At 44.1% G+C, this 13,859-nt stretch overlaps 1 protein-coding gene across 1 annotated transcript in view; it reads right to left on the reverse strand.

Moving 5' to 3' along the window:
• Positions 1-13,859, reverse strand: part of CDC42SE1 (CDC42 small effector 1) — a 163,041-nt gene that overhangs the window by 28,736 nt on the left and 120,446 nt on the right. Inside the window, exon 3 of the mRNA XM_053704879.1 lies at positions 1,364-1,474. Coding sequence (XP_053560854.1) covers positions 1,364-1,474 — 111 coding nt within the window. The remainder of the gene's footprint in view (positions 1-1,363; positions 1,475-13,859) is intronic.

Genomic DNA, 13,859 nt, shown 5'->3' on the forward strand with positions numbered 1-13,859 from the left:
CTATTAATAAAGGTGTGATTATTTTTGCACTTCTTATCTTAGTCTGATTCCTGACAGAATCCCAGTTCCGAGCTCTAAGGGGGATTGTGTGTGACAGGCTGGACCTGGTTTTACACTCTCCCTGTTATAAGGTAAATGTTTCGGCATTTGCCTATTTTTCCTTTGCATGCTATTCCGTTTTAGGATAGTTTCAGTTTTTTAGAGCTCTGGGTTGTTATAGAAACTCGTACAAGACATTTCGTCACATGGGATTTTGAGACTATCAGCTAAATTGGTCATTGTTGGAGACTTCCAGTGAAAGCATTTAGATCTCTGTTCGGGGTGATGGTCCCCCGATAATTGTGAGACAATTTTTTAAGCCACTGAGTTTATATTCTTTAGTTGTTTATCTCAGTTTTCTAGCATTGCTGGAATTTGAGAATTTCTGTTAGCACTTGAATGTTTTCACAGATGTGTTGTTTCCTTGATTCCTATCCAAAACTAGGTGCCCTGTACAGAAACAAATGCTGCCTCAGCCCTAAAGTAAAGGAAAAGATTGTACAGCAAATGCTGATGCCAATCATAGATTATGGAGACTCCCTGCATCTCCAGACTAACTTTCATCCATGCTCTCACTGAGAGGCTAACAAGAATACTTAAAACTCTGGTCCCATACCGAAGGGTACTAACCCCCCCCCCCCCCTATAAGAGACTACTCGGAATCTTCAGACACTTCTCTGCCATACTCCTGTGATGAAAGGCAAAGAATGACTGGGGGATGAGGGAAGTAGGGAAGGTATTTAAGGCTTTGGCTGGGTGTCTTTGCCTCCTCCTGGTGGCCAGGTTTTGTATTCCCACAGGTAATGAATGCAGCTGTGGACTCTCCCTGTATTTAGAAGGAAAACAAACAAAAAACAGCCAATTAGCATTATGGGGGAATTCTCCATCGTCATGGGGGATTTCCTTATGATCTCATCAGATTTAATATTAAAACCACCTGAAACCAATGAGGGAAATTAATTAACTACACATACTCTCTTGTAAGTCCCAGGACAAGCATATGGATTAGATGCTTACATTTCCTCTATCATCCCACAGGATGTGGCGAGCAAAGAAATGTTGAGGTAAAAAACATCTTCCCTCTTTACAAAGAGATATTCATGTTATATTTTATTTATTTTTTTACACAGATGTGCTGCATCACATTCAAGTAATTTAGCATATGAGTAACTTGTTTCTTTAATAAAAAAGCATTTTATATATGCAAATAACACTGCACATTTAAAAGGACAAAACCATCTTCTAGTTTAATTTTGATAACCCTTTTTTTTTTTTTACTGAGAGATGAGCTGTAAGATTATTATCACAGATTATAATCAAGTACCATTGGAAGTCCATCGTTAGCAGCCATGTCTCCAGATCCAATATGTGTTAAATGGACAAAATTCATTGGCTCTCCAATCATCGAGCGATCAATTCTCCTCCGCTTCTTCTTCTGTTATAAAACAAAATAAAATTTGCTGAAACCTACTATAATAATATCAAAATACTTTAACTTTTTTCTCTGCCTGTGGTTCTGGGATTTAATTTTTTTTTTAAAAAAATGTAGACAAAGTGTTTAACCTTTATTTTATGTAAACATTATTATTGTGACTTTTTCTTGCTTTACACAGAAGAATATATTTTTAGGTCTGGTGTGTAACAATAAGGAAACAACAAAGGATACCTAAAGAATGAAGAAAATTAGATGATAGAAGTACATTGGAATGTTGTTTAAAATGGAATTATCTATCTGAATCATGAAAGAAAAAAAATGGTTTTTATGTCTCTAAATACAATAATATATAGATGAACACTTAAATTCTTAAATACCACTATACAAATAAAGTTTGAGTAGAAAAATATTTTTTCTCTCCTTTTATTTATTACTAACATATATGTGGTTCCTAATCTATCCACATTTCCTGTTGCAGTTGCTGAATGGTTTAAAGTGATGGTAAACTGTTTAAAAGCTACGCTGCGTGTGAACCATCTTTCCAAATTAATGGCACTTTCATTCATAAGTTTAATGTAATATGCGTATATTAAAAAAGTAATATATCGCAAACTGTTAGAATCGTGCTGCTGTTCCTCCGACCGTCTATTTTCCTAGACTTTGTTTTTCCTTTTAGTCACTTTCTTCTATCTTCCAATCAAAAGCCGGGCCAGCTGGCATCCTTGGAAGAAACACACACTCCCCTTACTCGTACAGCGAATGCGCTAGATATTTGATGCGTCTCCAGAGTCTGCCCCTGGTTCTGATTGGAAGATTGAAGAAAGTGACTAAAAAATAAAAAGTCTACCAATAGACGGGCGGAAGAACAGTGGCACAGTTTGTAATATATTATTTTTTAATACACGCATATTACATTAAACTTATGAAAGTGCCATTAATTTGGAAAGATGGTTCACAGGCAGCGTAGCATTAAAACAAAGTTTACCATCACTTTAAACACCTGTAGCCATTTGTTAGGGTAACAGCAGGTTCCTTTTGACCATGTTTGCTATAGCCAACGATCCAAAAATACACTTTCGGCCCTTTTCCTATATTTGGGTATTTATGCAAACAAAAGTTATTTTCTAAAAATTGTTGATATTGAATATTCACAGGTGTAGTTCCAAAGCCAAGCACTGGGGGGAGCTCCAATAAACCTATGCTTTTTGTAACATACCTTTGGCTCATTCTCTTGCAACAACACAGTCAAAGTGACATTGTATAAAATAAAAATAAAAAATTAAAAAAAAAGATAACCAAATAAATATTTGTGCATTTAAAAAAAAGTCTGAAAATACATATTTTATGTACAATACATACATATGCCATTAAAAATGTTAAAAGCAGTTTACATTAAACCTGCATGATTCCGATACAGCGTGTAATTTTAAGACACTTTTAAATTCACTTCTATTTTCAAAAGTGCTTTGTTCTCTTGGTAATAATACGCACATATCCTACACTAGTGGGAGCTAGTTGCTGATTGGTGCCTGCACACATTTGTCTCGTGATTGGCTAACTATATGTGTTCAGCTAGCTGACAGTAGTGCAATGCTGTTCCTTCAGCAAAGGATAACAAGACAATGAAGCAAATTTGATAATGGAAGTAAATTGGAAAGTTGTTTAAAATTTTATGTTCTTTCCAAATCCTGAAAGAAAATGTTGGGGTTTCCTATCCCTTTAAGTTAAAAATGAGAAAATATAAAATAAAGAGACACGCATAGGTACATTAGGTTATGTCACCATGGTCTTCCTCATCTCTCCACTACTCAACATATTTCATATGAAAGCTCCTAAAATACCAAAATATAGCTATATTCACTTCTCTAACAGCTTGTATGATATTGGCATTGCTATTCATTTGCTAATGACATCTCTACAGATTGGACTCTTGAAACTATCCTATGTAAAGACAAATGGACCATTAAAGGGAAACAGAATCCAATTTTTTTCTTCCATGATTCAGAAAGAGCATGCAATTTTAAGCAACTTTCTAATTTACTCCTATTATCAATTTTTCTTCGTTCTCTTGCTATCTTTATTTGAAAAAGAAGGCATCTAAGCTTTTTTTTCTTGGTGGATGTCACTCCGGACAGCACTTTTTTTATTGGTGGATGAATTTATCCACCAATCAGCAAGGACAACCCAGGTTGTTCACCAAAAATGGGCCGGCATCTAAACTTACATTCTTGCATTTCAAATAAAGATACCAAGAGAATGAAGAAAATTAGATAATAGGAGTAAATTAGAAAGTTGCTTAAATTGTCATGCTCTATCTGAATCACAAAAGAAAAAAAATTTGGGTTCAGTGTCCCTTTAAAGACCATTACCCACCTGATATATGAACTTTTGAAAAATGCCTCCCGCTAGTTTAAGCGGATCACTGTGTCTTGTATGATGTGAATTTCTTATTACCATTATCACTGTGAATTTGAAATGTATGATGTATTGTAAATGTACTATTATGTGTATTCAATAATACAAAGTATTTTTAAAAAAAAACTATATATATATATATCTGCATTAAACTAATAAGGGATTAAATTGACCCTATATTTTTGCTCATACAAAAATGTAAGACAACTGTTGGTTCTGAGCAGAAACTGCTGGTGACCCAGTAAGCAGGGGCCTGTTTATGCAGGGGTTAAAGACAAAGACTTGCAGTGTTGCTAGATTCTAGTAGAGCATTTCTGAGCCTACCTAGTTATGATTTTCGACAAAGGATACCAAGAGAACAAAATAAATTAGATGGTAAAAGTAAATTAAAAAGTTGTTTAAAATGACATGCTTTGTCTGATTTATGAAAATTTTACGGGCGCTTTCACTTAAATATTTTCATGCAAAAATAGATTTTAACCATGTTTAACTATGTACATGCAGTGCAGACAGGCTGGTCAGCAGCTATAAATAACTGGCACATCAAAGCATATTTATTAGGACAATAAATCTATTGTTGCGTGGATCCAAGACCAGCGCAGCAGCAGGAGTGGTTTAGCAATAAAAAAAATTCCTGAAGGTTACACAATGGCAAAGGGAATTTTAATACAGAAACTAACGCAGCATTTTTATTGCACATTTGATGGGAAAAAATCTTATGTTACCACAACACAGTCACAGACTTTCTATTAAATAAAAATAAAAATATTCCAGACCACCAGTTACATATTCTGTAATTTATCTAGTTAAAGGGACAGGAAACCCCATCATTTTCTTTCACGATTTAGATAGAACATACCATTTCAAACAACTTTCCAATTTACTTCTATTACCAAATTTGCTTTGTTCTCTTGTTATTCTTTGCTGAAGGAACAGCATTGCACTGCTGGCAGCAAGATGAACCCATCTAGTCAGCCAATCACAAGAGACAAATGTGTGCAGGCACCAATCAGCAGCAGCTCCAACTATTGTAGGATATGTGCATATTATTTTTCAACAAGGGATACCAAAACAACAAAGCACATTTGAAAATAGAAGTGAATTTAAAAGTGTCTTAAAATGACATGCTCTATCTGAATCATGAAACTTTAATTTTGACTTTCCTATCCCTTTAACTACTTGCCCTGGAGTATAGCTTCCCACTATGTTGAGTAGAGAGATCCAAACAACACAACATGAAAATACCACTTTAATATTCTCTCTTTATAAAGCAGTGATCATTGCCTTTATCATCCTTACTAAAATAATTATTAGATGTGAGAGTTTATGCAACACTTTTGCAGATCAGCAACTGTGCATTGAAAAGGCAGAGTTACATGGAGGAACTGCTACATTGTATTTCTTAATGCAGAGCTTGACAAATAGAGGGCACCAGATATGAAACTTGACAAGAGTTTGAAACCTGGTGCCCAGTACATTGCTGTGGCCCACAATGCTGTTCTGTCTCAGACAGTATTATTCTGCATGGGGATCAAGTGTCGCAAACACTGAGCTTTTTAATTTCCAGGTCCCAACATATCAGTTGGTTGGGAAGCCAGAGATATTTCTAAATTCTGCACTTTTATTCGGCACATGTCAGGGTATCCACATGTCAATCAGTAAGGGGACTCTAAATGTCACTCTGCACACGTTGGAGCTATGGACATAATATTGCTCGATACCTGCAATGCCAGGTTCCTGGAGCTGTGCACCTAATACTGCTTGGTCCCTGCAGTGCGAGTCTGCACAGTAAGAGAACTTTTAGAGAACTCCAGATGATATTCTGTTTAATAGTTCCAGATTTCTAACTTTACTTCTGTAAGGAGACCCAGAGTTGTGCTCCAAATGCTGCCCTCTCTCATTTTTGAGTCCCTGCAGGTGGCAGTCTATGCAGGTTTCTGGAGCCGTGCACCCAATACTGCTAGGTGTCTGCAGCTCCAGTCTATGCAGGTTTCTGGAGCCGTGCACCCAATACTGCTATGTGTCTGAAGCTCCAGTCTATATAGGTTCCTGGAGCTGTGCACCTAATATTGCTCGGTCCCTTGCAGCTCCAGTCTATATAGGTTCCTGGAGTTGTGCACCTAATACTGCTCGGTTACTGCAGCTCCAGTCTATATAGGTTCCTTGAGCTGTGCACCTAATACTGCTCGTTTTCTGCATCTCCAGTCTGTATACTGTAGGTTCCTGGAGCCGTGCACCTAATACTGCTCGGTTTCTGCAGCTCCAGTCTATATAGGTTCCTGAAGCTATGCACCTAATACTGCTCAGTTTCTTCAGCTCCAGTCTATATAGGTTCCTGGAGCAGTGCACCTAATACTGCTCGGTTTCTGCAGCTCCAGTCTACAAAGGTTCCTGGAACTGTGCCCCTAATACTGCTAGGTCTCTGCAGCTCCAGTCTAAATAGGTTTCTGGAGCAGTGCACCTAATATTGCTTGGTCCCTTGCAGCTCCAGTCTACAAAGGTTCCTGGAGCTGTGCCCCTAATACTGCTAGGTCTCTGCAGCTCCAGTCTAAATAGGTTTCTGAAGCTGTGCACCTAATACTAGTAGGTCCCAGCGGCTCCAGTCTATATAGGTTCCTGGAGCTGTGCACCTAATACTGCTCGGTCCCTGCAGCTCCAGTTTATATAGGTTCCTGGAGCTGTGCACCTAATACCGCTCGGCCCCAGCAGCTCCAGTCTATATAGGTTTCTGGAGCAGTGCACTTAATACTGCTCGGTCCCTGCAGCTCCAGTTTACATAGGTTCCTGGAGCTGTGCACCTAATACTGCTCAGTTTCTGCAGCTCCAGTCTATATAGGTTCCTGTAGCTGTGCACCTAATACTGCTCGGTTTCTGCAGCTCCAGTCTATATAGGTTCCGGCAGCTGTGCACCTAATATTGCTTGGTCCCTTGCAGCTCCAGTCTACAAAGGTTTCTGGAGCAGTGCACCTAATACTGCTCGGTTTCTGCAACTCCAGTCTACAAAGGTTCCTGTAGCTGTGCACCTAAATACTGCTCGGTCTCTGCAGCTCCAGTCTACATAGGTTCCTGTAGCTGTGCACCTAATACTGCTCGGTCCCTGCAGCTCCAGTTTATATAGGTTCCTGGAGCTGTGCACCTAATACCGCTCGGTCCCTGCAGCTCCAGTTTATATAGGTTCCGGCAGCTGTGCACCCAATACTGCTAGGTGTCTGCAGCTCCAGTATACATAGGTTGCTGGAGCTGTGCACCTTATACTGCTTGGTCCCTCCAGCTCCAGTCTATATAGGTTCCTGGAGCTGTGCCCCTAATACTGCTCGGTTTCTGCAGCTCCAGTCTATATAGGTTCCTGGAGCTGTGCACCTAATATTGTTCGGTTTCTGCAGCTCCAGTCTATATAGGTTCCTGGAGCTGTGCACCTAATACTGCTCGGTTTCTGCAGTTCCAGTCTACAAAGGTTCCTGGAGCTGTGCCGCTAATACTGCTAGGTCTCTGCAGCTCCAGTGTACATAGGTTCCTGTAGCTGTGCACCTAATACTGCTCGGTTTCTGCAGCTCCAGTCTATATAGGTTCCTGTAGCTGTGCACCTAATACTGCTCAGTTTCTGCAGCTCCAGTCTATATAGGTTTCTGGAGCTGTGCACCTAATACTGCTCGGCCTCTGCAGCTCCAGTCTGTATAGGTTCCTGGAGCTGTGCACCTAATATTGCTCGGTCCCTTGCAGCTCCAGTCTATAAAGGTTCCTGGAGCTGTGCACCTAATACCGCTCGGTCCCAGCAGCTCCAGTCTATATAGGTTTCTGGAGCAGTGCACCTAATACTGCTCGGTCCCTGCAGCTCCAGTTTACATAGGTTCCTGGAGCTGTGCACCTAATACTGCTCAGTTTCTGCAGCTCCAGTCTATATAGGTTCCTGTAGCTGTGCACCTAATACTGCTCGGTTTCTGCAGCTCCAGTCTATATAGGTTCCGGCAGCTGTGCACCTAATATTGCTTGGTCCCTTGCAGCTCCAGTCTACAAAGGTTTCTGGAGCAGTGCACCTAATACTGCTCGGTTTCTGCAACTCCAGTCTACAAATGTTCCTGTAGCTGTGCACCTAATACTGCTCGGTCTCTGCAGCTCCAGTCTACATAGGTTCCTGTAGCTGTGCACCTAATACTGCTCGGTCCCTGCAGCTCCAGTTTATATAGGTTCCTGGAGCTGTGCACCTAATACCGCTCGGTCCCTGCAGCTCCAGTTTATATAGGTTCCGGCAGCTGTGCACCCAATACTGCTAGGTGTCTGCAGCTCCAGTATACATAGGTTGCTGGAGCTGTGCACCTTATACTGCTTGGTCCCTCCAGCTCCAGTCTATATAGGTTCCTGGAGCTGTGCCCCTAATACTGCTCGGTTTCTGCAGCTCCAGTCTATATAGGTTCCTGGAGCTGTGCACCTAATATTGCTCGGTTTCTGCAGCTCCAGTCTATATAGGTTCCTGGAGCTGTGCACCTAATACTGCTCGGTTTCTGCAGTTCCAGTCTACAAAGGTTCCTGGAGCTGTGCCGCTAATACTGCTAGGTCTCTGCAGCTCCAGTGTACATAGGTTCCTGTAGCTGTGCACCTAATACTGCTCGGTTTCTGCAGCTCCAGTCTATATAGGTTCCTGTAGCTGTGCACCTAATACTGCTCAGTTTCTGCAGCTCCAGTCTATATAGGTTTCTGGAGCTGTGCACCTAATACTGCTCGGCCTCTGCAGCTCCAGTCTGTATAGGTTCCTGGAGCTGTGCACCTAATATTGCTCGGTCCCTTGCAGCTCCAGTCTATAAAGGTTCCTGGAGCTGTGCACCTAATACCGCTCGGTCCCAGCAGCTCCAGTCTATATAGGTTTCTGGAGCAGTGCACCTAATACTGCTCGGTCCCTGCAGCTCCAGTTTACATAGGTTCCTGGAGCTGTGCACCTAATACTGCTCAGTTTCTGCAGCTCCAGTCTATATAGGTTCCGGCAGCTGTGCACCTAATATTGCTTGGTCCCTTGCAGCTCCAGTCTACAAAGGTTTCTGGAGCAGTGCACCTAATACTGCTCGGTTTCTGCAACTCCAGTCTACAAATGTTCCTGTAGCTGTGCACCTAATACTGCTCGGTCTCTGCAGCTCCAGTCTACATAGGTTCCTGTAGCTGTGCACCTAATACTGTTCGGTCCCTGCAGCTCCAGTTTATATAGGTTCCTGGAGCTGTGCACCTAATACCGCTCGGTCCCTGCAGCTCCAGTTTATATAGGTTCCGGCAGCTGTGCACCCAATACTGCTAGGTGTCTGCAGCTCCAGTCTACATAGGTTGCTGGAGCTGTGCACCTTATACTGCTTGGTCCCTCCAGCTCCAGTCTATATAGGTTCCTGGAGCTGTGCACCTAATACTGCTCGGTTTCTGCAGCTCCAGTCTAAAAAGGTTCCTGGAGCTGTGCCCCTAATACTGCTCGGTTTCTGCAGCTCCAGTCTATATAGGTTCCTGGAGCTGTGCACCTAATATTGCTCGGTTTCTGCAGCTCCAGTCTATATAGGTTCCTGGAGCTGTGCACCTAATACTGCTCGGTTTCTGCAGCTCCAGTCTACAAAGGTTCCTGGAGCTGTGCCGCTAATACTGCTAGGTCTCTGCAGCTCCAGTGTACATAGGTTCCTGTAGCTGTGCACCTAATACTGCTCGGTTTCTGCAGCTACAGTCTATATAGGTTCCTGTAGCTGTGCACCTAATACTGCTCAGTTTCTGCAGCTTCAGTCTATATAGGTTTCTGGAGCTGTGCACCTAATACTGCTCGGCCTCTGCAGCTCCAGTCTGTATAGGTTCCTGGAGCTGTGCACCTAATATTGCTCGGTCCCTTGCAGCTCCAGTCTATATAGGTTCCTGGAGCTGTGCACCTAATTCTGCTCGGTCCCTGCAGCTCCAGTTTACATAGGTTCCTGGAGCTGTGCACCTAATACTGCTCAGTTTCTGCAGCTCCAGTCTATATAGGTTCCTGTAGCTGTGCACCTAATACTGCTCGGTTTCTGCAACTCCAGTCTATATAGGTTCCGGCAGCTGTGCACCTAATATTGCTTGGTCCCTTGCAGCTCCAGTCTACAAATGTTCCTGTAGCTGTGCACCTAATACTGCTCGGTCTCTGCAGCTCCAGTCTACATAGGTTCCTGTAGCTGTGCACCTAATACTGTTCGGTCCCTGCAGCTCCAGTTTATATAGGTTCCGGCAGCTGTGCACCCAATACTGCTAGGTGTCTGCAGCTCCAGTCTACATAGGTTGCTGGAGCTGTGCACCTTATACTGCTTGGTCCCTCCAGCTCCAGTCTATATAGGTTCCTGGAGCTGTGCACCTAATACTGCTCGGTTTCTGCAGCTCCAGTCTAAAAAGGTTCCTGGAGTTGTGCCCCTAATACTGCTCGGTTTCTGCAGCTCCAGTCTATATAGGTTCCTGGAGCTGTGCACCTAATATTGCTCGGTTTCTGCAGCTCCAGTCTATATAGGTTCCTGGAGCTGTGCACCTAATACTGCTCGGTTTCTGCAGCTCCAGTCTACAAAGGTTCCTGGAGCTGTGCCGCTAATACTGCTAGGTCTCTGCAGCTCCAGTGTACATAGGTTCCTGTAGCTGTGCACCTAATACTGCTCAGTTTCTGCAGCTCCAGTCTATATAGGTTTCTGGAGCTGTGCACCTAATACTGCTCGGCCTCTGCAGCTCCAGTCTGTATAGGTTCCTGGAGCTGTGCACCTAATATTGCTCGGTCCCTTGCAGCTCCAGTCTATATAGGTTTCTGGAGCTGTGCACCTAATACTGCTCGGCCTCTGCAGCTCCAGTCTGTATAGGTTTCTGGAGCAGTGCACCTAATACTGCTCGGTCCCTGCAGCTCCAGTTTACATAGGTTCCTGGAGCTGTGCACCTAATACTGCTCAGTTTCTGCAGCTCCAGTCTATATAGGTTCCTGTAGCTGTGCACCTAATACTGCTCGGTTTCTGCAGCTCCAGTCTATATAGGTTCCGGCAGCTGTGCACCTAATATTGCTTGGTCCCTTGCAGCTCCAGTCTACAAAGGTTTCTGGAGCAGTGCACCTAATACTGCTCGGTTTCTGCAACTCCAGTCTACAAATGTTCCTGTAGCTGTGCACCTAATACTGCTCGGTCTCTGCAGCTCCAGTCTACATAGGTTCCTGTAGCTGTGCACCTAATACTGTTCGGTCCCTGCAGCTCCAGTTTATATAGGTTCCTGGAGCTGTGCACCTAATACCGCTCGGTCCCTGCAGCTCCAGTTTATATAGGTTCCGGCAGCTGTGCACCCAATACTGCTAGGTGTCTGCAGCTCCAGTCTACATAGGTTGCTGGAGCTGTGCACCTTATACTGCTTGGTCCCTCCAGCTCCAGTCTATATAGGTTCCTGGAGCTGTGCACCTAATACTGCTCGGTTTCTGCAGCTCCAGTCTAAAAAGGTTCCTGGAGCTGTGCCCCTAATACTGCTCGGTTTCTGCAGCTCCAGTCTAAATAGGTTTCTGGAGCTGTGCACCTAATACTGCTCGGTTTCTGCAGCTCCAGTCTATATAGGTTCCTGGAGCTGTGCACCTAATATTGCTCGGTTTCTGCAGCTCCAGTCTATATAGGTTCTTGGAGCTGTGCACCTAATACTGCTCGGTTTCTGCAGCTCCAGTCTACAAAGGTTCCTGGAGCTGTGCCGCTAATACTGCTAGGTCTCTGCAGCTCCAGTGTACATAGGTTCCTGTAGCTGTGCACCTAATACTGCTCGGTTTCTGCAGCTCCAGTCTATATAGGTTCCTGTAGCAGTGTACCTAATATTGCTTGGTCCCTTGCAGCTCCAGTCTACAAAGGTTTCTGGAGCAGTGCACCTAATACTGCTTGGTTTCTGCAGCTCCAGTCTATATAGGTTCCTGTAGCTGTGCACCTAATACTGCTCAGTTTCTGCAGCTCCAGTCTATATAGGTTTCTGGAGCTGTGCACCTAATACTGCTCGGCCTCTGCAGCTCCAGTCTGTATAGGTTCCTGGAGCTGTGCACCTAATATTGCTTGGTCCCTTGCAGCTCCAGTTTATATAGGTTCCTGGAGTTGTGCACCTAATACTGCTTGGTTACTGCAGCTCCAGTCTATATAGGTTCCTGGAGCTGTGCACCTAATACTGCTCGTTTTCTGCATCTCCAGTCTGTATTTTTAATTTCCAGGTCCCAACATATCAGTTGGTTGGGAAGCCAGAGGTGTTTCTAAATTCTACACTTTTATTCGGCACATGTCAGGGTCCCCACATGTCAATCAGTAAGGGGACTCTAAATGTCACTCTGTACACGTTGGAGCTATGGACATAATATTGCTCGATACCTGCAATGCCAGGTTCCTGGAGCTGTGCACCTAATACTGCTTGGTCCCTGCAGTGCGAGTCTGCACAGTAAGAGAACTTTTAGAGAACTCCAGATGATATTCTGTTTAATAGTTCCAGATTTCTACCTTTACTTCTGTAAGGAGACCCAGAGTTGTGCTCCAAATGCTGCCCTCTCTCATTTTTGAGTCCCTGCAGGTGGCAGTCTATGCAGGTTTCTGGAGCCGTGCACCCAATACTGCTAGGTGTCTGCGGCTCCAGTCTATATAGGTTTCTGGAGCTGTGCACCTAATACTGCTCGGCCTCTGCAGCTCCAGTCTGTATAGGTTCCTGGAGCTGTGCACCTAATATTGCTCGGTCCCTTCCAGCTCCAGTCTATATAGGTTCCTGGAGTTGTGCACCTAATACTGCTCGGTTACTGCAGCTCCAGTCTATATAGGTTCCTGGAGCTGTGCACCTAATACTGCTCATTTTCTGCATCTCCAGTCTGTATACTGTAGGTTCCTGGAGCCGTGCACCTAATACTGCTCGGTTTCTGCAGCTCCAGTCTATATAGGTTCCTGAAGCTATGCACCTAATACTGCTCAGTTTCTGCAGCTCCAGTCTATATAGGTTCCTGGAGCTGTGCACCTAATACTGCTCGGTTTCTGCAGCTCCAGTCTACAAAGGTTCCTGGAGCTGTGCCCCTAATACTGCTAGGTCTCTGCAGCTCCAGTCTAAATAGGTTTCTGGAGCAGTGCACCTAATATTGCTCGGTCCCTTGCAGCTCCAGTCTACAAAGGTTCCTGGAGCTGTGCCCCTAATACTGCTAGGTCTCTGCAGCTCCAGTTTACATAGGTTTCTGAAGCTGTGCACCTAATACTAGTAGGTCTCTGCAGCTCCAGTCTACATAGGTTTCTGGAGCTGTGCACCTAATACCGCTCGGTCCCAGCAGCTCCAGTCTATATTGGTTCCTGGAGCTGTGCACCTAATACTGCTCGGTCCCTGCAGCTCCAGTTTATATAGGTTCCTGGAGCTGTGCACCTAATACCGCTCGGTCCCAGCAGCTCCAGTCTATATAGGTTTCTGGAGCAGTGCACCTAATACTGCTCGGTCCCTGCAGCTCCAGTTTACATAGGTTCCTGGAGCTGTGCACCTAATACTGCTCAGTTTCTGCAGCTCCAGTCTATATAGGTTCCTGTAGCTGTGCACCTAATACTGCTCGGTTTCTGCAGCTCCAGTCTATATAGGTTCCGGCAGCTGTGCACCTAATATTGCTTGGTCCCTTGCAGCTCCAGTCTACAAAGGTTTCTGGAGCAGTGCACCTAATACTGCTTGGTCCCTCCAGCTCCAGTCTATATAGGTTCCCGGAGTTGTGCATCTAACACTGCTCTGTTCCTGCAGCTCCAGTCTATATAGGTTCCTGGAGCAGTGCACCTAATACTGCTCGGTTTCTGCAGCTCCAGACTACAAAGGTTCCTGTAGCTGTGCACCTAATACTGCTCGGTCTCTGCAGCTCCAGTCTACATAGGTTCCTGTAGCTGTGCACCTAATACTGCTCGGTCCCTGCAGCTCCAGTTTATATAGGTTCCTGGAGCTGTGCACCTAATACCGCTCGGTCCCTGCAGCTCCAGTTTATATAGGTTCCGGCAGCTGTGCA

Source organism: Bombina bombina, chromosome 1 (assembly GCF_027579735.1).
Source record: "Bombina bombina isolate aBomBom1 chromosome 1, aBomBom1.pri, whole genome shotgun sequence".
Taxonomy (NCBI): Eukaryota; Metazoa; Chordata; class Amphibia; order Anura; family Bombinatoridae; genus Bombina; species Bombina bombina.